Below are 24,066 nucleotides of genomic sequence, written 5' to 3' on the forward strand. Positions count from 1 at the left end.
TGATAATTGGCTTTCATCTATATGTTTTAGGGTGTAACTAAGACATCCATTGTTCAATGACCACTTAAGAGCCTTTATTTAACCCAGAGGTTATGATGAAGAGCCAAAGTAACAGAACAAAAGCTGCTCTGGATCATTAAACCCGTCAAACCTCGTGAGTTTGTTACACCAAAAGAGCAGAAGACGGAGAGGAGGTGGTAGCAAAAAAAAAAAAAAAAGCTGATTTTTTTGAAGAGGTAGATGACTCAATGAAATCTGCATGAGCAAAGTCCAGAGAAAAAGGCAGAAACATCTAAGGAGTGACGTTCCTTTTATTGTAGGAGGTGAAAACCAAGTAGGTGGGATTGAGTGGGCCACAAAAAAAGAACTTTTCCCCCCTGTGGAATCATAATTTTAGAACTAGAAAAGACCACTGAGACATTCTAGTCCTATTTCTTTCATTTTATAGATGAGAAAGCAATGCAGGTCTCAGCTGGTAGAAGCAGGTCAGGCACAGCTTGGATCTCCTGAATTACAGTGTTCTCTCACCATCTTCTCATTTTTATATTTTTAAGATTTATTTACTTATTTGCAGGGCTGGTGCTGTGGCATAGTGGGCTAAAGCCTCCGCCTGTGGCACCAGCATCCCATATGGGTGCCAGTTCATATCCTGGCTGCTCCTCTTCTAATCCAGCTCTCTGCTATGGCCTGGGAAAACAGTGGAAGAAGTGCTTGGACCCCTGCACCAACGTGGGAGATCCAGAAATATACCTTCTGGCTCCTGGCTTCGGATCGGCTCAGCTCCAGCCCTTGAGGCCATTTGAGGAGTGAACAAGTATACAGAAGACCTTTCTCTCTGTCTCTCCCTCTCTGTCTGTAACTCTCTCTCTCAAATAAATAAATAAATATAAAAAAAGAACTCTGATTTGCAGGAGAGTATGCCCCTCCTTATCTTTAAGGAAAAAAAAAGATTTATTTTCTTATTTGAAAAGCAAAGAGAGGAGGAGAGGCAGAGATAGAGAGACATATTCCATCCACTGGTTTGTTACCCAAATGGCTGCAACAGCCAAGGTTGGGCCAAGCTGAACCCAGAAGCTGAGAACTCTATCTGGGTGTACCACATGGGTGGCAGGGGCCCAAATATTTGGGCCATCAAGAAGCCACAACTGGTTATTGTGGACATTTGGGGAGTGAACAAGCAGATGGAAGATGTCTCTGTCTCTCATTCTGTTGCTCTGCTTTTCCCAAATAAAAATAAAGTCTACCAAATATTGGTCATCTATGGTAAATATACCATACCTGTAGACAGTTTTCTGTAGGTGTTATTTTTATGTTTCTGTGTTAAGAATTTACTCATCTAGGACCTTCCAAGAATAGAGTGCCATTTCCTCAAATGAGAGGAATATTTCCAAAAGGGTCGGTCAAGAGGTACAAGGTAGCTACACGACTCAGATATTTGGTAAGCCCCTTTATAATCCTCTCTGCAGTAATAGGGACAGAATTTCTGTTATAAACTCTTGAGGTCAGCTTTTAGGTCTCTATTTCTAATCAAGGTTGGGACCAATCAAGCAGGATTCAGTCAAGTTTACACAATCATTATAAAATACCTAGACTTTTGTTATCAATATTTACTGTCCACTTAGCTATTGTGGGCTCATCTTCAGGTCTACTAACATGGCAACTGGTGAATTCAATTATCTGAATTCTTGGTGGCTTGCCACCACTGGCACTGTTATTGTAGGCTTTTGCTGTTTAGAAGTACCTTCCACCCATTTATTCATGGATGTGTCAGGACTTGAGCTATGGCTCAGTCTCCCAACTTTGTGGGAACTGTTACTGACTTATCATGTTGTCTGGCTTTTATTAGCTTCCCACCCCAGACACAAAGCAGTGCTTTCCCTTGGATAACTTGCTTGAGGCCACGAAGCCTGCTCTGATGAAAGAGGTTTAATTATGGAGGTGGGTACTAATGCCAGAGGGAAATCTTACCTTTGGAAAGACTCTGGCAGGGAACAAAGAGGTGACTCTCAAGAGCATCCTTGTGTGACCTTCAAAAGAAACCACACATTTTTTCTTTATGCAGCTTGGTAGGGACTGCAAATTTTGCTGTAGTGGAGGAGTTCAGGTTGTGGAGGTGGGTGCTTCAAATAGCACTTGCAGAGGGGTGCCTCATCTAATTTCCCTCGCTGAAAGCAATTTGAAGTTTCACTTTTGGTATAGTTTTATTGCCTTCTGAATTAAGAAGTTATTAAATTTAAATTTTTATTGCAAAGCTACTAACATACCCTATCAGAGAGGTTTTTGCAGGTCTATTAAGTGTAAGGTGGATTTGATTCATTAAGCTCTCAATTTTCTCTAAAGCCACGTTCAAGTGTTTGTGGAAGCAAGCATTCCTAACCTTCTTTTGTAGGGGGAGGGGAGATTGCTCTAAACATAAGGGGGAAAAAAAGTCCTACCAGGATTTATTTGGGGGTCTCATAGGTGAATTTACATGTTTGCTCCCAAGGAACTTTTGCTCAGCCAGTTAGTCTATTTTAAAAATGTGTTTGTTTGAGGACTTGTCTTCTGTAAGTGCTCTGGATCAGAATACAGCACAAAGAAAAACAAGTACAGCCACAGCAGCTTGGGGACAAACGTCTGCCACAGCAGTTAAGTTGCTGCTTGGGTTGCCTACATCCCATATGAGAACGCCTGGTTCAAGACCCAGCCACCCTACTTGTAATCCAGCTTCCTGCTAATGCTGGATTATACCATGGGATTATACCATAATACCATGGGAGGCAGTAGGTGATGATTCAAGTACTTGGATTCCTGTAGCCCACATGGGAGACCCAGATGGAGTTCCAGACTCCTGGCTTCAATCTGGCCCAGCCTCAGCAGTTGCAGGCATTTGGAGGACAAAGCAGCAGACGGAAAACCTTCCAGAGGGCCGGCTCTGTGGCTTAGTAGGTTAAGCTTCCTCCTGTATTGCCGGCATCCCATATGGAAGCTGATTTGAGTCCCAGTTGCTCAACTTCTGATCCAGCTCTCTGCTAATCACCTGGGAAAGCAGTAGAAGATGGCCCAAGTCCTTGGACCCCTCCATCCATGTGGGAGACCCAGAAAAAGCTCCTGGTCCTGTCTTCAGATCAGCCCAGCTCTGGCCATTGCGGCCATTTAGAGTGTGAATCAGCAGATGGCAAGACTTCTTTCTCTGTCTCTCCCTCTCTCTATAACTCTGCTTCTCAAATAAATAAATATTTAATTTTTTTTTTAGAAAAGAAAATATTTCTCTGCTTTTCAAATAAAAAAATAAAGATTAAAAAAAGAAAAGAAAGAAGCAGCTTGCTGAGATAATGGAAGGAACACTAGAATGAACAGTTTGTGAGCTAAAGTTATCTCTTCTAACTGGTTGGGTGACCCTGAGCAAGCTCCCACTGCTTAATAAGAAATGCCTTAATCTCTTAAAACCTCACTCTTCATTTATCTTATGAAGATATTTGATATTTTATATATATATGTGTGTGTGTGTGTGTGTATAGTTAACAAAGATAATGTACAAACCAAATGCAGAGTATTATTGCTGCTATTGTGGTCATGAATAATCATATGGTATTCCAAAACTTGAATTTTGGTTAAAAACTGAAGCAAGCAGGCTGTGGCTCACTCAAAAACTTGGAAGGTGAACACAGGAAGACCTGCGAGGCCCTCCTTTCCCCTTACACTTCAGGGCTTCCAGCATCAAGGCAGACTCAACATTGGACCAGGCTTTGCGCTTGGCGGTACTGATAATGAGACAGGACTTTGTGAAATATGAGCCAACGTCGAAAGCTATTTTCCAGTTGGCTAAGTGAAAACTGAACCGTTTGTTGCTCCAAGAGATCTGGAAGCAACATGGGCTAGACCTGTATATGATAGAACAGAATGCAAAAATCAATATTAGAGGATTCCTAGGTTCCTGTTTATCAGACCCTATAGTGTATCCCAGTTACTAGTGCAGAACTGAAGAATAGAAGGTCCAGTGAAGGTGCAGGTAAGGGTCTAGTATTCAGGATGGAATATCCTATGGCTAAAAATATGTGTAAATAAGGTACTAGGATCCTTGGAAATGTCGTTTCACCAATGTTGTCAATAAGCCCAAAGGGTTAACGCAGAATCTCTAACCATAGGTTCTGGGAAGAGCTATTAGCACTGAAGGATTTTTCACAACATGCTACAGAATGCCCTGAGCTAGATATGACTGAACAATGGCAAGATACAATAAACCTAATATAATGGATATCTAAAAGGAGGTTAAAATACAGAAACAATAGCTTAAGAAAGTCCTATAAAGTCCATTATCAAAAAAATGCTCGAGCAGAGCTGAGGACTGCCTTCTGGGGGGAACTGGGTAATAATACTATATGGCAGGATAGCTAGAAACAATAAGTAACAGCCTCTGGCATGTCCACATCAACTTTTATTGCAGCTCAAAAATAACCTTTATTTCTAAAGCATAGCTTTATTTTGATGTCAGTTAGCCAGCCTTCTTTCATGCCTGCACAAATTCTAACATCACTATTTTGCCACCCAAATAGGAAGTTTCCCAAGCAATGCACAGGCGTATTTTCATAAACATTCTAAAATAAAAATTTTAAAAGAAAAAGGTCAGACTTATCATAGATAGGAAGCTATCAGAATTGGAACATGTCAACAGGAAGAAAGGCTTTAGGGTGAAAACACACTGATCAGGGGCAAAGACTGAGTATTACTGTAGGGCAGAGTTTTACTGATGCGCACATCAGGGAAGCCATGGGCAGTGACGCGCTGGTAAGTTTTCAACAACCAGCTTTCTGGGGTGGTGGGCAGAGCCTGGCTCTCTAGCATTTGCTGATTTCTGAGATGTAAATATTTTGTGACCTGTTTCCACCATGCAGATACAATAGATGTAAATAACTTCATGAACAAAGATAACAGTGAAGTGTAAATAATTAGGAAGTGGTGAGCCTTGAATAATTTTTCCTTTGCTTATAATGTAAGTCATTTAACAGTGAGTTTATATAATTTATTTTTTAAGTGTCCGTTTTTAACAACCGGCTCAAAAGAGTCCTAAAAGTTTAATAATCCCCTCTTTTGAGTCCGTAGGAGCTGACTTCAGTACACCATTTCCTATGAATGAAAGAATATGTGCTCATCTTCAGGGAAAATCAAAAGAGGAAAAGAATAGTAACAAAGTATTTTGTTATTTATAAAGAGAATATGGAGAAACGTGGACTTATTGATTTTTAAAGATGTATTTGAAAGGCAGAGTTACAGAGAAAGGGAGAGAGATGTCCCATCCACTGATTCACTACCCTGGCCCAGCCCAGGCCAAAGCCAGAAGCATCTTCTGCTGTTTTCTTTTTTTAATTTTTTTTTTGACAGGTAGAGTGGACAGTGAGAAAGAGACAGAGAGAAAGGTCTTCCTTTGCCGTTGGTTCACCCTCCAATGGCTGCTGCGGCTGGCGTGCTGCGGCCGGCGCACCGCGCTGATCCGATGGCAGGAGCCAGGTACTTCTCCTGGTCTCCCATGGGGTGCAGGGCCCAAGCACTTGGGCCATCCTCCACTGCACTCCCGGGCCACAGCAGAGAGCTAGCCTGGAAGAGGGGCAACCGGGACAGGATCGGTGCCCCGACCGGGACTAGAACCCGGTGTGCCGGCACTGCAAGGCGGAGGATTAGCCTAGTGAGCTGCGGCGCCAGCCCTGCTGTTTTCCATGTACTTCAGTAGGAAGCAGGATCAGAAGTGGGGAAGCCAGGACTAGAACCAGTGCCTGTATAGGATGCCAGTGTTGCAGGCAGCAGCTTAATGCCCTGGGCCACAATGCCAGCACTGAACACTTTCTCGTTACAGAATTTTTTTTTTTTTTAAGATTTATTTATTTATTTGAAAGAGTTCACAGAAAGAAAGACAGAGAAAGAGGTCCTCCATCCACTGGTTCATTGCCCAACTGGCCACAACAGCCGGAGCTGCGCTGATTTGAGGCCAGGAGCCAGGAGCCTCCTCCTGGTCTCCCACAGGGGTGCAGGGGCCCAAGGACCTGGGCCATCTTCTACTGCTTTCCCAGGCCATAGCAGAGAGCTGGATTCGAAGTGGAGCTGCTGGGACCCGAACCAGCACCTATATGGGATGCCAGCACTATAGGCAGTGGCTTTACCTGCTATGCCACAGCGCCAGCCCCTCTTTACAGAATCTTAATAGTGCATGGAAAATATCTTGAGGGGCAGGGCTGTGGCGTGGCCCCTACACCCTCATGGGAGACCTAGAAGAAACTCCTGGCTCCTGGCTTCTGATCGATGTAGCTCCAGCCATTGCGGCCAATTGGGGAGTGAACCAGAGGGTGGAGGACCTCTCTCTCTCTCTCTCTCTCTCTGCCTCTCTGTATCTCTGCCTTTCCTTCTCTTTCAGTGTAACTCTTTCAAATAAATAAAAAAATCTTAAAAGAAAAGAAAAGAAAATACGTTGATAAGCATAGCTCTGTAGGAATACCATCAGTATCCTGTCCCTCAGCATTTGTCATTAACGACTTAATTTACTCAAACTTGTGGATACCATAGTCACGTGCTAAATCTCAAATTTGATTGCACTTTAGATTCATCTGGATGTTTTGTAAAAGGCCTGCCTAATCAGATACAATCTTTGGGTTGGGGCCCAAGAAGTTTTCTCTTTGAAAAGCTGTCAGGCCAGGGCCGCGGCTCAATAGGCTAATCCTCCGCCTGCGGGAACGGCACCCCGAGTTCTAGTCCCGGTCGCGGCACAGGATTCTGTCCTGGTTGCTCCTCTTCCAGTCCAGCTCTCTGCTGTGGCCCAGAAGTGCAGTGAAGGAAGGCCCAGGTCGTTGGGCCCTGCACCCACATGGGAGATCAGGAGAAGCACCTGGCTCCTGGCTCCTGGCTTCCGATCAGCATGGTGCGCCGGTCGCAGAGCGCCAGCCGCAGCAGCCATTGGAGGGTGAACCAACGGCAAAGGAAGACCTTTCTCTCTCTCTCACTGTCCACTCTGCCTGTCAAAAAAAAAAAGCTGTCATATACACTACTTATAACATCTACCTATAACATCTTTGGTTATATTTTTTCCTAATAATTTGTCCATGTGCTGTGAAAGAGTATATATTGATAAGCATGTCGTGGGACAGTTAAATTGTGAATTCTGGGGAGATCAGATGTAAGAATGTATCAATACTTTATGATTTTATAGACAAAATTCTTTTATCATTAAATTTTAAGCTGAAGTCATTGAATAATTCTTCAGAAAGAATTACAACTGGGGCATAGTGGTTATGACCACATCCCATATCAGAGGGCCTGGGTTCAAGTCCCAGCTCTGCTCTTGATTCCAGTTTTCTGCTAAGATGCACTCTGGGAAACAGCAGGTGACAGCCAAGTAGCTGGGCTCCTGCCAACCAGCTGGAAGGCTTGCATTGACTTTTTTGGCTCCTGGCTTCAATCTGGCCCAATCCTAGCCATTGTGGGCATTTGGGGAATGAACCAGCAGATGAGAACTCTCATTCTCTCTCTCTCTCTTTCTTTCTCTCTCTCTTGCTCTTCTTCGTCTCTCAAATAAATGAGTAAATAAAAAATGGAACTGCATGAATTTGAAATACTCTATTCAAATTGCTTACAGCTTCTATGTATGATCATTAAATAATAACTAATAAAATCTCAATGATGAAGGAAATCATACAGAATAAGACAAATTCTTGCATTTGTTTATTCAAATATTTACTAAGTTCCTCCTGTGTTCCAGGAACTATGCTGCCTTAGTTCCTGAGTCGCTGGGAGAAAGATCTGGGAGACGAGTATTAACAGCAGTGCAAGAAAAAAAACTCTGACTGCAAAATATGGAGCCACATTTTGTGTGATTGTTAAATCCAATGGACTCTTGAGAAATCAAAGGAAATATAATTTGAGTAACAATTGAGTAACAGTAATCAGCCCCAAATCATATTTCTGGGTTTCACTATCTGAGGTACTTGAACAACTAGACCCTATGTGGAAGATAAACCAAGATAATGCAAGGATACGGAAATCAAAGTCGGGTCAAAAAAGAAGCTCTGAAGAGCTGAGTTAGTTACTATGGAGAAGAGACAATTTGGGAGATGTAGTTATATTCTAAATATCTAAATGACCCTTGTGTTTGTATTGAAGATGTGCCAGAGGGGAGAGCCAGGTCTGCAAAAGAAAGTTGCCATGCAGAACAGGCTTGTATAATGTACACTATAAGGAAGAATTACATAGTGATTATGGCTCTCTCAAAACAGAATAGATGTTAATTTTCAATTACTTGGAAAACTGGAAGCTAAGGCCAAGTGATTACCGAAGGGGAAGTTAGAGGGTAGAGCAGAAGAAATTTGAGTACCTATTGTGAAAACTGGGTTGGTTCAGCCCAATTTCACCCCAACTTAAACCTCTGTTTCTGCAACATAGGCATAAAACACATACCTGTGTTGTGGCTAAACTCAAATACCAGGTGAAAAAAGAAATGGCAGAACAGAGAAAGATTCATTCCTCAACAAAAGCTATTTGGAGAACGGTTTATATTATACAGTTTTTCTGATAATTTACTAAATAAAACAAAATATATTTCAGAGTTAATCTTTAATTTCACCAAGTTTTTCTTTTTATGCCTAAGAGATACACAGATTATATGCTACGGAATTATTTCCTCTCATAAAAATGTAGATCAAGATTTTTGGTTGCGATTTACAAATAGAAGATAATTAAATGTATTTACTTTCCTTTTCTTCATGTTTAACTATTAAGAGAAAAATAAAATGCTTCTGCTTCATACTAAGCCATGGATTAAATCACATCTATGCATACAGTTTTAAATGACTATACCTTTTATTTTAAGGTTAGAAACCTGTAACACAAACGTTATCATCATGCTCTAATACCAGCTTTAGAATGAACTTTTAAAATTAGAGGTTTTTTCCCCCCTTAATGTATGTTCATTATAGGATACTTGGAGAAAATCAAGTGCCAAAAGAGAAAAAACTGTTTTATTGTGTCACTATCCAGAGACTTTGTTGTGAACACCTTGGTGCATTTCCTTCCTGTTCTTTTTTTTTTTTGACAGGCAGAGTGGATAGTGAGAGAGACACAGAGAGAGAAAGGTCTTCCTTTTTGCCGTTGGTTCACCCTCCAATGGCCACTGCGGCCGGCGGATTGCGCTGATCCGAAGCCAGGAGCCAGGTGCTTCTCCTGGTCTCCCATGGGGTGCAGGGCCCAAGCACTTGGGCCATCCTCCACTGCCTTCCCAGGCCATAGCAGAGAGCTGGCCTGGAAGAGGGGCAACCGGGATAGAATCCGGCGCCCCAACCGGGACTAGAACCCGGTGTGCCGGCGCCGCAAGGCGCTGGATTAGCCTGTTAAGCCATGGCGCCGGCCCTTCCTGTTTTTTTTGGCTTACATATTTCGTGTTTGTTTGTTGTACATTCTTGTGATCATATTGTATCTGCACTTTGTATCTTGCCTCAAAGGCACAAGCAATTTCCTCTGTTTTTACTAACATTTGACTATGTAATAATCCACCTGGAAGAGTCACATTATTTTTGTTAAACACCTTCTACAGTAAGATATTTTGGTGATTTTATATTGAATTCTAGATCTTGAACATTATAGTATGAATTGTCATTGTAATCTAGACTCTGCAGGGTTTTAGAAAGCTACCTTCCAGCCAAATTTGTAGCTCTTAAGAAAGGATACATAAAGCTGACTGCAGCTTAAAATTCTCCCTATAAGGTTTTGCAAGTGTTTCATTAAGTAAGCATGTCTGTGTTGGGCTGGGCAAAATTCTAACCATATGCATTTCTAATCAGGGATCTCTCCTTTTAGCCTCCAACTCATGGTCTTTCCTGGACAGTCTTTGGTTTAACTGCCTAGAGGACGGAAGCTGTTAAACAGAGTCACTTCTCCTTTAGTGGAGAGGAGGGTTTGTGTCCTTCATTTCAGTGACAAACACGCTTCTTCAAGGAAAAACATGTTTCTCCACTGATTACGTAACATACTCTGAAAAGCCACCTTGGGTCATCTACAGGTAGGTCCTGTTAGCTTTATTCTGCTGATGAGATTGTGAGTGCCTCTCAGCTCAGACCCACAGCAAAATTCCCCTGAGGGAGTTTCCTCTTGATGTGCCCAAGCTGAGCTCAGTTCTGCAGTAAACTTTGTTCATTGTAACACATAGATAGTTGCTGATGTTCTGGCTAGAAGCTCGCATGAATAAAACCTTGCATGACAGCTTGTGGATGGGGAATGGGGTCCTATGGGACGCGCTTGGATAAAGTGCACACATTTAGAAGGAGATGAAGGCTCAGTTGGAAGTAGTTGGAACAAATCTATAAGCAACTTACAAATGTTACCTAATAAATGTAGATCACTTGTAAAATGCCTCTTTGTTCCAGAGTTAAGAAGGGTGTGTGATCTTGTGGGGAGGCTGGGTCTGCTCCGCCTGGCTTCTCCTGCCCGGAGATCAGGGCTCACCCCTTCCCCACCCCCAGCCCAACCCCACAGTCTTAGGTGTCCTGGGGCCGTTAGGAGTGTATTCCCTTAGGGAGGAGTTCCTCCTGCATGTTGAATTTCCCTCAGCTTTAAGAGGAAGAATGGAGTAAACATTCTAAGTGATTCAATGCACTTTCACTTGTATAAAGTGTCCTGTATAAGGCAGTATACATAGCCCTTTCTGTGAGCATTGATCTTGATCTCACTCAGCGTTGTAAATAGGACCGTATTCCTAAGACTGCTATGGCAAATTCACTTGTGATGCAATACACTTTTTGATTAAAGCTCTCCAATTCCGGAAAAAAAAAAAAAAAGAAGAAGGGTGTGTGATAACACCTCTGATAATGGCAGGATCTAAGGATCCTACACTTCAGTGGTTTTCTTCCCCAACCAGAGAGATTTATTTATTCAACCATTAATGCAACAAATTATGTGGCTGATGATATAGAGATGAATGCATACTTCCTTCCCTCAAAGAGCTCAGTATAGTAACGGACACATATTTAGAGCATTTTAACATGCTCTAGAAAGAGAGTTGCATTCTGTTGTATAGGAATATTTAGTAAGGGCAACCAACACAGCCAAAGATGCAGAGGGAATGGCTGAAGATATCAGCAAAGCCTTCCTGGAGGAAGCTATATCTGAATTTTTTTAAAACTTACTTTTATTATTTATCGGAGAGGCAGACAGATAGAGCAAGAGTGAGCTGCCATCCACCGGTTGACTCTCCAAATGCCTGATATGGCTGGAACAGGGCCAGGCATAAATCGGGAGCTCAGTCCTGCATCCCAATGCAGAGTGCCTGATTGGGTCCCTGGATACTCTGCTTTCAATCCAGCTTCCTGCTGAAGTGCATCCTGGGAGGAGGCAGCTGAAGGATCAAGTACTCGGGGCCCTGTCACCCACTGAGGAGACCTGGATGGAATTCCAGTCTCTTGGCTTTGGCTTGGCTCAGCCCTGGCTGTTGAGTGCATTTGGGGAAGAAACCAGGACAAGAAGATATCTCTCTGCCTTTCAAATAAATTAATACATGTTCAAAAAGTTCATGGAGTGGCTGGCACTATTATGCAGTAGGTTTAGCCTCTGTCTGCAGCACTGGCACCCAGTAGGGGTGCCGGTTCGAGTCCTGGCTGTTCTACTTCCATCTAGCTCTCTGCTATTTCCACTGGGAAAACAGTGGAACACAGCCCAATGCTTGAGCCCCTGCAACCATATGGGAGACCTGGAAGAAGTTCCTAGCTCCTAGCTTCAGATTGGCCCAGTTCCGGCTGTTGAGGTCATTTGGGGAGTGAACCAGCAGATGGAAGATCTCTCTCTCTCTCTAACTCTGCCTCGCAAATAAACAACTATATAAATCTTTTTTTAAAAACTTCATGGAATAGGCCGGCGCCGTGGCTCAACAGGCTAATCCTCCACCTTACAGCGCCGGCACACCGAGTTCTAGTCCCGGTTGGGGCGCCAGATTCTGTCCTGGTTGCCCCTCTTCCAGGCCAGCTCTCTGCTATGGCCTGGGAAGGCAGTGGAGGATGGCCCAGGTCCTTGGGCCCTGCACCCTCATGGGAGACCAGGAGAAGCACCTGGCTCCTGGCTTCGGATCAGCGCAATCCGCCGGCCGCAGTGGCCATTGGAGGGTGAACCAACGGCAAAAAGGAAGACCTTTCTCTCTGTCTCTCTCTCTCACTATCCACTCTGCCTGTCAAAAATTAAAAAAAAAAAAAAAAAAAAAAAAACTTCATGGAAAATGCGATTAATGAAAAAATGATTCATGGATTAAATTTTTTAATGCAATGTTTCAGGTGTTCCCTGTGGAGAAATTTTAAAAACTGCTTTACTATTAAACTGTTCTAAAGATCACAAATAAGTTAGAAAATAGAGATGATAGGTAGTGTTATTATCTCTCTTTTTAAAAAAGATTTATTTATTTATTTGGAAGACAGAGTTACAGAGAGGCAGAGGCAGAGAGAGGGGTCTTCCATCTGCTGGTTCACTCCCCAGATGGCCACAACAGCCAGAGCTGTGCTGATCCAAAGCCAGGAGCTTCTTCCAGGTCTCCCACGGAAGGGTTCAGGGGCCCAAGGACTTGGGCCATCTTCCACTGCTTTCCCAGGCCATAGCAGAGAGCTGGATCGGAAGTGGAGCAGCCGAGACTTGAACCGGCACCCATATGGGGTGCCAGACCCTGCTATTATCTTAATTGTCCCCTTCTTGGGTCTTTGAATGTCTGCAAGTCAACTTTTGGATGTTTCAGCATGTGTCTTTCATGTGTAAAATGTGAATATTGTTCTCATAGGGGTGCTGTGATTATGTGAGACGCATAAAGTGTACTGCATAGGGGCAGAGATTTAGCCCAATGCTTAAGATGTGTCCCATATCAGAGTATCTGGGTTCCATACCTGGTTCCGGCTCCTGATTCCAGCTTCCTGTTAATGCAGGCCCTGGGAGGCAGCAGGGATGGCTGAAGTCATTGGGTTCCTGGCACTCACTGGGAGACGTGGATTGAGGTCCTAACTTCTGGATTCTGCCCTGGTTGGGGGCATTTGGTTAGTGAACCAGTAGATGGTAGTGCTCTCCCTTTCAAGTAAATTTTTTTTTTTTTTAAGTTTTTAAAAGGATACAGTGTATGCATCATTAGAGCCTCTTTCAAATAAGTGCACATCCCCTCTCGGCTGACGACGATGGTTGTTTTCTGTTCCTTTTCTTCCTTCCACCTCTTAACTCTGTTGATGCTTTCAGTACAAATCCAGTAACAAAGGCAGCTAACATTTATCGCGTACTCAACTGAAGTCATTCCCCGTAACAGCACTCCTGCAAGGTGGGATTTTAAATCTTGCGTGCACTGGAGCAGCATTCGGCAGCCTGTCTTCAGAGCCCCTCTCCTAGCGAGCGAAACGACTACCTCCTTCAGCTGGACAAACCTGGGTCACTTTTCCGGCCACACCCTGCTCATAACAATCTCAGTTTTCTGTTTGAAACCACTCTTACTGCCTGCGGTTGCCAAGAAAGACTCTTGCCCCTTGCGGAGGCCCATGTAAAGGTAATTTAAGTCACCCAAATAGGCCCAGCCCAGCTTCGTCCTTCTGAGCTCCGTGAACTTTTCACCTTGGCTGAGGAGCCAATCTACACCGCCATCCCTTTATTTCTGTGTTCTGTGGCCTCAGGGCCAACCCACAGCGCCACTTTCTTCAGTGGCAATGGAGCTCGCTTTAAAAAAAAAAAAAAAAGCCAAGTACCCCATGAGTCTGTGCAGGCAAGCACATTAAGTGAATAGGTGAGGCCGCCCTGGAGTCCCGGTAAGGGGCCGGAGGCTTAGGGCGCTGCGAGGTACGCGGGAACACAGCCAGCGCAATACGACCAGGAAGGCAGCCCGCGGGCCAAGGCTCCGCGCAGGCCCGGTCGGCGAGGACGCAGCGGGAGGGGCGGGGCCAGAGCGCGGCAGGAAGGGGGCGTGGCCAGGATTCGGTCAAGCCGCTCCCTGCCCCTCCCCCTCTGCTCTCCGCCCTACCCGGAGGTTCCGCCCCCTGGGTGACGTCACTGGCCTGGCCAGCCGGCGCCATTTTGAAAGTGGAGTCGCTTGCCCCTGCCGCTGAATCCGCTGTCGCTGTCGTAGCCGCTGCCGCCTCCGCCGCTGTCGCTGCTGGAGAAAGAGCACGAGCCGGGAAGCCCCAGAGTGAAACCCAACATCGGGCTGGCTGGTCTGCCCGCTGTACCTTTCTTCTCCCCCGGCCCCCGCCCTGTCCCCCCACAGGTGCCATCCGCCGCCATCCGCCCTCTCTACCCCCCCATCCTCAGGTGAGGGGGGTGAGTTCGGGAAGCCGAGACCCGGAGGAACCCAGCAGGGGCACCATTTGCAGCAGAACATGGCAGGTAAAGGAGAAATTCCCCTCGCCCACTGATCAGGCGATGCTTCCCTCCTCCTCCTTCCATCACCCCCTAGCGACCGCCCGTGCCTCTCGCGGAGCCCCGGGGCTCCCCCCGGATTTCAGGGAATTGGTCAAGTAGGGTGGGGTGGGGCGGGCAGGGCTCCGGGCAGGCGAGGCGTCCCTGTGAACTGGAAATGGCTTTGAAAATGAGGGTTGGAACCTTGGCATGGGCAGGGGTGGGGGTGGGGAATGTGCCGGCGAACCGTGGGGTAAGGCGTGGGTGGGGCGGGTGGGGGCGTGCAGATTTGTTCCTACTGCTGGAGAGCCCGGTGTGTCCTCTCCCTCCGCGCCACCCTGCCTCCCGGCTGTTTTTGCGGATCTTTATTGATTTAATTCCTATTTTCTCCCTGTGCTGCAAGCCTTCTTGGGTGTCCACACATATTTTTGCACTGAGAAGGAAGAGCGCTTTACAAGTTAAAAGATAATGGAGAGGGGACATGTTGTATTTTTACCTTCATTGTGGCTACCTATATGTAGCTTTCTGAGGTTATAAGCTGAATTTTTTGTTGGGAACCGTCTCCTTTCTGGTTATCAGCCTTTACTACCAAAGTGCAAGGCCTGTAATGGACATTACGTTGAATGAAGAACATCATTTAAACTTTCTGTTTTGCATGTTAGCTTTTGTACAGATGTGATTTTTCCAGAAGGGTTTCATAGAGTTAGCTGAAGTAGTTGTGGAGTTAAGTGATATAAATAGGCAAAGGAAGAGCGATTGAGGCAGAAGCTTGGGGAAAAAAAAGAAAGAAATGTACAGAAAAAACCAGGTTGGAAATGTTTAGGAAGGAAGAGGTTATTGCTTTGAGGATTTTTTTTTTTTTGCATATTTTGTTGTTACTGAATGTCTTCCTCGAACTAGTAGAATCAATTCTAGATTTAGATTCAGTTTTTCTGCCATAGATCCGAGACATTTTCACCATTTCCTTCTCAATGCGTGGAAGTGAAATGAAATAGAATTCTGAGAGTAAACCAGTTTTCCAATATTCTTGTAATTAAATCTTTTATAACTATTTCTTTGACATGATAGTTAAATCTTTTTTGATAATTTGATAATTAAATCTTAAGTTAAAAATGTTGAATTGGTTTGCAGTTTGCTGTAAACAAGTTGCTCTTTGGCCTTGTTGAATAATGAAATGAGTTTAGAATTGCTTTGCACAAGATGATGACAAGTTAGGAAAACTATTCTTTGCCAGGTCCTTTGGATTCTGAGGGATAAGGTGAAGGGAGTCGGAGCAAGCTTCTTTGCAGCACTCATTTTAGTTTCGTTTCTTCTCCGGTACCAGTGATTTGAAAGAAATGGATGCTGTGTTCGCTGTGTGTGCGTTTTGGTGATAGGTTTCTTATGAATCATTACTACTCACCTAGGCAATAATGCTTCCAGAGTTTTCTGTTCATTCCATGTTTTATGATATTTTAACCTTGTTAACTTCTGCACAGTTTTTATACACTTATAGGGAAATCTAACTTGCGTTACTTTTTTCTGGTATGTCTTGTTTGCAAGGCTCTAAAAGTACTTGAAAAGAAAATGGAGGTGAAATTTTGAACAAACGTACAGTGATAATGATAGATGATATGCCTTTAAATATTTCATATCTTGACTCTTTAAGTACAAGGCCAGTCGTAGGAGAGGAAATTTTTCTAAGTTGGTGCTCTCATTGCTTGGTTGTATGAGTGGGCAGTCCTAAGCTGTTAGTATCATGCAAACCTTGGATACCATCTTTGTGTTTACGAGAGTAAACACGAACAGAACTCAGTTTTAATTGGTATGTTTTCTTTTTCCAGGAGCTGGAGGAGGGAATGATATTCAATGGTGTTTTTCTCAGGTGAAAGGAGCAGTAGATGATGATGTAGCAGAAGGTAAGAAAGTGATGAATAATGCAAAACTTAAATTTAGAATCTTTTCATAGTCTTCTTACTGAAAGGTTTCTCAGAAGTTGGGCCTGTTATGATTGAAGAACCTTTTGTGTTTAAATTGTCCACGAAATGGAAGAACAAATTTAAAAGTCACCTTTTCAAAAACAGTCTTAAATCTCATTTTAATATCAATTTATGTTGTTTTTCCCCCTGCATTTACATGAAAGCCCTAGACTATGATTGATATATATAAAACTATTCCAAGAAAGCTCTGAGGTTTCTATGATAAAAGGTTTCCTTGTTATGTAAATTTCAAATACGGATAAATGGTGTTGCATTTTCATGTTTGCAGAGTTTTTACATTATTAAGTTTAGATAGGTGCTGTCAACATTTAGCTCAGAAACATTCTTGACAGCATCTTTGATTTTTAAAGGAAGATTTTTGGCTTCTTTTGAACTTGCCTGCTTGGGAGTACAGTGTTGAGTGACATATTCCATGAAGAAATGCTGGCTCAAATAATTCATTTTATTGTTTTGCCGGGATTAATTTAGGTTGGTAAGAAAATAACAATGCTGTGGTTTTATAGCTTGTCTTTGGGAGGTTATTATTTTTATTGCAGTTAGAAACTCATCAGTTGAAATATGATTATTTTCTCTGAAAATTTGTTTATTGTATTTCAAAACCTCACCTGAAGTTTTGAAACATCAAGGTTCTGCATTCGTTTGAGATAGTCATAGGTGGTAGAGGCATTATTATAAAGTAGTTGCAGTATTTTATTGTTCAGAAATACTATTTAAAATTTGAGTTTTACTAGTATTCTGTGTCTTGAATTATGGCAGTTATTTAAAATAAAACTCAGATAAAGCATATACTTGGGATTTTTAAGGATCTAGTAAAATTTATAAACCATCTTTGTCTAAATTGTATAGTCTTTATATTAAGATCTTACTTTTGACCTGTTGTCTGTAGACTACTGTTTGAGAATTTTTCCAGGTGGTGATAGTATGGTGACTTTGTTGAGCTACGGAATGCTTACATTTGTGTTAGTGTCATTCTTAATGAAGTGTCTGATCAGAGTGGTCAATCCTAAAGGAAACCAGTCATACATAATATATCATAATATATTTGACATGTTTTGTAAAGCTCTCACACTTCTTTTCTGTTGGTTCCTCATCTATTTTCACGTGAGAAACCAGAGACTTAAAGAAGTTAAGAGACTCATTGATGGTCACACAGTGTGAATCAGGGTTTTTCGGGGAAGCCCATGTAGTTTGACTTGTTTAGAGAAGTAAATCCTAAACTCAAGGGAGGAGTCGTGTATTACTTGTTTTGTAACTCCATTACCTGTTGAATAGTAGTCACTCAAGTGTTGGATCATTAGTTGTGTGTTGGGTAACTCTGATCAAGTTGTGAGAGTGCTGTAAACTTGGAAAACATTCTTGGTTGAGTTCCATGTATTTCTTTTATCAAAGGTCTCTTAAATGCTGAGCACTGAGGGTAAGTGGTGTCTAGAACATAGGCCGTGCCCTCAAGGAGCTGGTAGTTTATTAAAACTTAAGGCAGAAAGACCACATGAATTTTATTTAATCAGAAGTTCATGCTCCAAACTTAATATCAGTTACCCAACTGAACCGAGTGGTAGTTTGTGATAGATGAGGTATATCACAAGGTTAATTGAGAAATAGAATTAAACAATAATGTGTGCTTTCCATGAACTTTTTGAAGACATGTTGTACATGATGGATAGTTTTCTTTTATTAATATTTAGTAGCTGCATTTTGCTACTGATACATTAATTTTAAGATTTTTAAATATTTTTAGCATGCTTAACATTCATAGTATTTTAAAATGCCAAGATTGATTATATATATTTTAGTAAAAACATAACTTGTTCTAGTATTTTTGTCTATAAAAACGTATTAAGTATAAGAAACATTTATTTTCCAGATACACTGCTTTAATTTGGGTATTTTTGCATACTGTAGTTTGCATATCATTGTCATGTGTTTTACTAAAGGGAGATTCTATTTTTCTAAAGCAAGATAAAATTATTAATACATTTTCTCCCAGATACAGGCTGTAATTCTAAACAACTTCCATCTAGCTCAACCTTTCACTTGACTTAGCTATTCCCTGTTAATGATATATCTCAATTTCTTTTCCATCAAAGGCTCCAGATTGCCTGTCTCTTCCCTTCTGTATGCAGTCAGCTGCCAGGGCATACCATTTTCCTCTCTGTAATACTTTAATCTTTACATATTCACGTTTCACCTTTGTCCAGTTTTGCACCGTCTCTCATCTGGATTGCAGTAACTTCCTAACTGATTACCTGTTTCTTTGTCATATGTTTCACTTCTAAGTTAGTTTTAATGCCATCCCAGTTTTGTCGTTTTCCTCAGAAATCTTTGAGTCACTGTAACCACTGGATTAGGAACTAAGATTGAACATTCAGCTATGTCCAGTGCGCTCCCTCCTTCTCCAAACTTATTTGCTACTATAGCTGAGGATCGAGTTAAATGGATACAGTTCTTCAGATAAGTGCCATATACTCTTGCTTCTGGGTCTTTGTTTTTGCTACTTCTACCATGAAACGATTGATACTCCTCCCAACAGGTCAGATCAGAATCCTATCCATCCTTTAAGTCTGGCTTAGATCCTTTTTATGTAATAAGCTTTTGGAAATAGTTTCTTTACAGGAATGTGTTACACAGATATCTTACTTATTTTCTCAGACATCTGCTGTTACACTGTAAGCTTAGTTCAGGGCTAATTTATCTTTATGCTTTATGTAGGCCATCCTGTATAAATTGCTGTGCATAGAACAATGCCTGGCACACAGTAGGAGTTGAGTACTTGCTCAGTGAAGGTTTATCAGGAGTATCCATGTTATTGTTACTAGGTTCTGAAAGGGGAAGAGAACAGGTCAAAAATAAGGTAATTGAGATGCATGTTTATTTATTTTTAAAGATTTATTTATTTGAAGGTCAGAGTTACACAGAAAGAGAAGGAGAGGCAGAGAGAGAGAGAGGTCTTCCATCCGCTGGTTCACTCCTCAGTTGGCCACAATGGCCAGAGCTGTGCCTATCCGAAGCCAGGAGCCAGGAGCTGTCTCTGGGTCTCCCACATACATGGGTGCAGGGGCCCAAGGACTTGTGCCATCTTGTACTGCTTTCCTAGGCCACAGCAGAGAGCCAGATCGGAAGAGGAGCGGCCAGGACTAGAACTGGCACCCATTTGGGATGCTGGTGCTTCAGGCCAGGGCTTTAACCCGCTGCGCCACAGCACCGGCCTCTGAGATGCATTTTTAGTAAGTGTAGATTTATTTACTTGGCATGGTTTATAACTGGATTGATGGTACATTGCTGTGTAATACAAAGAGGAGACCTTCATTTTTTACTCTGCCTCTAATACAACCTGATATATGTTAATTTTGGATAAGTATTTCTCTGTGTTCCTGTATGTTTAACCATGAAATGAAAAGAATGAATTAGATGGTTCCTGCTGTTGGGTATACTCTAATCTTCATTCTTGAAGATCTTTTAGCATGAAATAGCCCAACATTACTACTACTGAGTTAACTTGTTTGAGGTGTTGTACTCTCTAGTGGGCTTAAAAATAAATCTTTACTGAACCTGGTTACTTAGAATTTTTCACTAAGTGGGGCTGGTGCTGTGGTATAGAGGGTGAAACCCTCCATCTGCAGTGCCAGCATCCCATATGGGCGCTGCTTTGAGTGTCAGCCACTACACTTCTGATCCAGTTGTCTGCTATGGAAACCAGTAGAGATGGCGTAAGTCCTTGGGCCCCTGCCACCCATGTGGGAGACCTAAAAGAAGCTCCTTCCTTCAGATTGGCCCAGCTCTGGCTGTTGGATCCATTTGGGGAGTGAACCAGCAAATAGAAGTCAGTCTCTCTCTCTCTCTCTCTCTCTCTCTCTCTCTCTCTCTCTCTCTCTCTGCCTCTGCCTTTCAAATAAATAAATAAATCTTAAAAAAATTTTTTTTTCATTCAGTAGATTATAAAGCTAACACAGAACTTAACGTTAGACCATATATATTCTTAATGTCTTTTGGCCCACTGAGGCCCTTCAGCACATTTGCAATCTCTATTGGGCTATTCAGGCTATTTATTCTCAGGCTCAGGTAGCCTAAATGATTTATTTACAGCTAGTATAGCTATCTGTCTTGGAGAAGGGTGAGACACCAAAATCTCTATCACTATGATATTCTCCATCACTATGATTATATTTTAATCCTGAGTAACATTATATCATATTTTGTACTTCTGATATTTCCTTTATTGACACTATCAAAAAGACAAGTAGGTAAGAGTCTAGACTCAGGTACAATCTTCCATGGTTTGAATCCTCCTTGGTCACTCATTAGCTGTATGATCTTGGGCAAATTGTTATTTTTTTAAAGATTTACTTTTATTTGTTTGAAAGGCCGAATTAAAGAGAGAGATGGAGAGACAGAGAGAGAGAAAAAGAAATCTTCCATCCACTGGTTTATTTCCGCAAATGGTCACAATGGTCAGGGCAGGGCCAGACTGAAGCCAGGAGCTTCTTCTGGATCTCCCATGTTGGTACATGGGTCCAAGAACTTGGGCTATCCTCTGCTGCTTTCCCAGGACATTAGCAGGAAGCTGAATTGAAGTAGAGAAGCTAAGACTCAAACTGGCACCCAAATGGGAAGCTGGCATGGCAGGTGGTGCTTTACCTGCTTCTCCACAATGCTGACCCCTGATCTTGAGCAGGTTCATTTATCTCTTTGTGCTTGCTTCTTTCTGTAAAATCTGAGTAACAGTAAAAATCTGTTTATAGTGTTGTGCATGTAAAATAGTACCGGATACATAGTAAGAGCTTTGTTAGGATTTAGGTATCTTTATGACTTGTCATGTTTATAGCAATTAAGGGAGAGTCGTTGGGAGTAGGAGGAAACTATGGAATTGTCTAAGTGCTATTGAGAATTTCTTGGCCAAAGTGAAGGACACAGTTCTTAAAGTGTTTTATGCATATTCTTTAATTCCACTAAGAGTAAAGTTAAAAAACACTCAAAACTAAGTCATAGGTTTAGAGTATATTTAAAGCTGGTAAAGCAAAAAAAAAACTACAACGTAATTGCTATTAAAAACCAATACAGCAGCTACCTTTAATGGGTGAGAGGAAAGAATTTGTGAATGGGAAGGACTGGGCAAGCAATTGTTCAACTGTTTCAGCTGTATTTCTTGGTGCTTACTTTTTGGAGGTATAATATGCTACTTGTATATCTTGTTAACTTAGTTGTCTAGTTGATAAAGACTAAGTTGTTAGCATTATTACCCCATTTCTGTTTATTTCTTGCTACTGTGGTTAAATTAGAAGTCAGTACTCCCACTATTATGACCATGCAGATGTTCACTGCTGAACCAATAGTGCTCTGTGGTGTTACTCACTTTATTTTTCTTGGAAGGAATAATGGCCCATTTGTGTAATTTGCCTATTTCTTGAGTTTTTATAAAAGTTCCCTGGAGATTTCAGACATTACAAGGTATACAGAATAGTATAATAAACTTCCATCACCGAACATCATCAACATGTAGACAGTGCTGCCCCTTTTATATTTGTATCACTTGACCCTTTTCTATTCCTTAATTATCTACTAATAAAAAATTGTTTACAAAGTCTGAATTCACCAAAGAGAAAACCTAATTCATTTAAAAATGAAACAGTAAGGAGTTTTTTTTAATGATTTCTTAACATTAGTAATTTTTTTTTAAGATTTATTTTTATTTATTTGAAAGAGTTACAGAGAGAGATAGAGACAGAGAGAGGTCTTCCATCCGCTGGTTCACTCCCCAGATGGCCACAACGGCCAGAGCTGTACTGATCCGAAGGCAGGAGCCAGGAGCTTCCTCTGGCTCTCCCATGTGGGTGCAGGGGCCCAAGAACTTGGGCCATCTTCTACTGCTTTCCCAGGCCATAGCAGAGAGCTGGATTGGAAGAGGAGCAGCTGGGACTAGAACCAGTGCCCATATGGGATGTGGGCGCTTCAGGCCAGGGCTTTAACCTGCTGTGCCACAGCGCCGGCCCCAACATTAGTAATTCTTACAATCTATGTGTGTGAATTTTTCTTTATGGAAATAAATTATATTTTTAAGATTTAAATTTTATTTTTTTGAAAGGCAGAATTACTATATGAGATGCTGGTGCTACAGATGGCGCTTAACCCACTGTACCACAATACCAGTCCCAGAAATAAATTATTTTTGAAAAATCAGATACATTCGGATAATTTGAAGTGTGTAATATTTTGTTAAAATCTGAAAAATGAGTTTGGCATTTAGCCTCACAGTTAAGATGATTAAGATGCCCACATCTCATATCAGAGTACAGTCCCAGTCACCGTTCTGGCTTCCTACTAATGGAGGTGCTGAGAGGTAGCGGGTGATAGCTCAAGTACTTGAGTACCTGATACCCACATGGGAAATTTGGATTGAGTTCCTTGCTCCTGGTTTTGGCCTGATGTAGGCCCAGCCATTTCAGGAATTTTGGGAATGGACCAGTGGCTGGGAACTTGATTTCAGTCTGTCATCTGTCTCTCTGCATCTCAAATAAATAAATAAATAAATATTAGAGAAAAAATATGGAACAACTATTAACCATTCAAGTTCTTTTTAAAGATTTGTTTATTTATTTGGCCGGCGCCCTGGCTTAACAGGCTAATCCTCCGCCTTGCGACGCCAGCACACTGGGTTCTAGTCCCGGTTGGGGCACCAGATTCTATCCCGGTTGCCCCTCTTCCAGACCAGCTCTCTGCTATGGCCCGGGAAGGCAGTGGAGGATGGCCCAAGTGCGTGGGCCCTGCACCCGCATGGGAGACCAGGAGAAGCACCTGGCTCCTGGCTTCGGATCAGCGAGATGCGCTGGCCGCAGCGGCCATTGGAGGGTGAACCAACGGCAAAAAGGAAGACCTTTCTCTCTCTGTCTCTCTCTCACTATCCACTCTGCCTGTCCAAAAAAAAAAAGATTTGTTTATATTTGAAATGCGGTTATAGAGAGAGAGGGAGAGACAGGTCTTTCATCTGATGGTTCATGCCCCAAGTGGCTCAAGAGCTTCATCCCGATCTCCCACGTGGGTGGCAGGGGCATAAACATTTGGGCTGTCTGCCCGCTGCTTTTCCCAAGCCATTAGCAGAGAGCTGGATAGGAAGTAGAGCAGCCAGGACATAAATTGGTGCCCACATGGAAAGCCCTTTGCCACAACGTTAGCCCTGGAAAGTGCCCTTTTTTAATTAAATCTTTTATATATATAAATAAGATTTTTGTTTATTGGAAAGGCAGAGCTACAGAGAGATATTCCATCTACTGGTTCACTCCCCAAGTGGCCACAATGACCAGGGCTGGGCCAGACTGAAGCCAGGAGTCAGGGCTTCTTCTAGGTGTCCCATGTTGGGGGCCAAGGCCCAAGTATTTTGGTCCTCTTCCCCTGCTTTTCCCAATCCATTAGTGGGGAGCTGGATCAGGAATGAAGCACCCAGGACTTGAACTGTCACCTGTGTGGAATGCTGGCACTGCAGGCAGAGGCTTAACCTGTGCCACAGTTCCAGCCCCTGGTAAATATAGTAAATATTTTTTAACTAGTAGATTCTTTTTTTTTTTTTTTTAAGGTTTATTTACTTATTTGAAAGTCAGAGTTAACAGAGAGCCACAGGCAGAGGCAGAGAGAGAGAGGTCTTCCATCTGTTGGTTCATTCCCTAGTGGCCACAACGGCCAGAGCTGGGCTGATCTGAAGCCAGGAGCCAGGAGCTTCTTTCTGGGCTCCCACGTGGGTGCAGGG

The 24,066-nt window shown here is 42.6% G+C and overlaps 1 protein-coding gene and 1 long non-coding RNA gene across 3 annotated transcripts in view; one reads left to right on the plus strand and one right to left on the minus strand.

Annotated features, from left to right (window-relative positions):
• Positions 1-13,829, minus strand: part of LOC133775145 (uncharacterized) — a 66,349-nt gene extending 52,520 nt beyond the window's left edge. The window contains exon 1 of the long non-coding RNA XR_009868198.1: positions 12,870-13,829. This is a non-coding gene — a long non-coding RNA (uncharacterized LOC133775145). The remainder of the gene's footprint in view (positions 1-12,869) is intronic.
• A 196-nt stretch (positions 13,830-14,025) lies between these two features.
• The window catches only part of PPP2R2A (protein phosphatase 2 regulatory subunit Balpha), an 82,827-nt gene continuing 72,786 nt past the window's right edge, over positions 14,026-24,066 (plus strand). Inside the window, exons 1-2 of one of the 2 annotated variants that reach the window (XM_062213827.1) lie at positions 14,026-14,340; positions 16,176-16,250. In XM_062213827.1, the coding sequence (XP_062069811.1) occupies positions 14,334-14,340; positions 16,176-16,250 (82 nt within the window). In that variant the 5' untranslated portion in view covers positions 14,026-14,333. Of the gene's footprint in view, positions 14,341-16,175; positions 16,251-24,066 lie in introns of those variants that run through there. The other variant, XM_062213828.1, reaches the window with a different exon arrangement.

The sequence above is a fragment of the Lepus europaeus genome, chromosome 16, assembly GCF_033115175.1.
Source record: "Lepus europaeus isolate LE1 chromosome 16, mLepTim1.pri, whole genome shotgun sequence".
Classification (NCBI taxonomy): domain Eukaryota; kingdom Metazoa; phylum Chordata; class Mammalia; order Lagomorpha; family Leporidae; genus Lepus; species Lepus europaeus.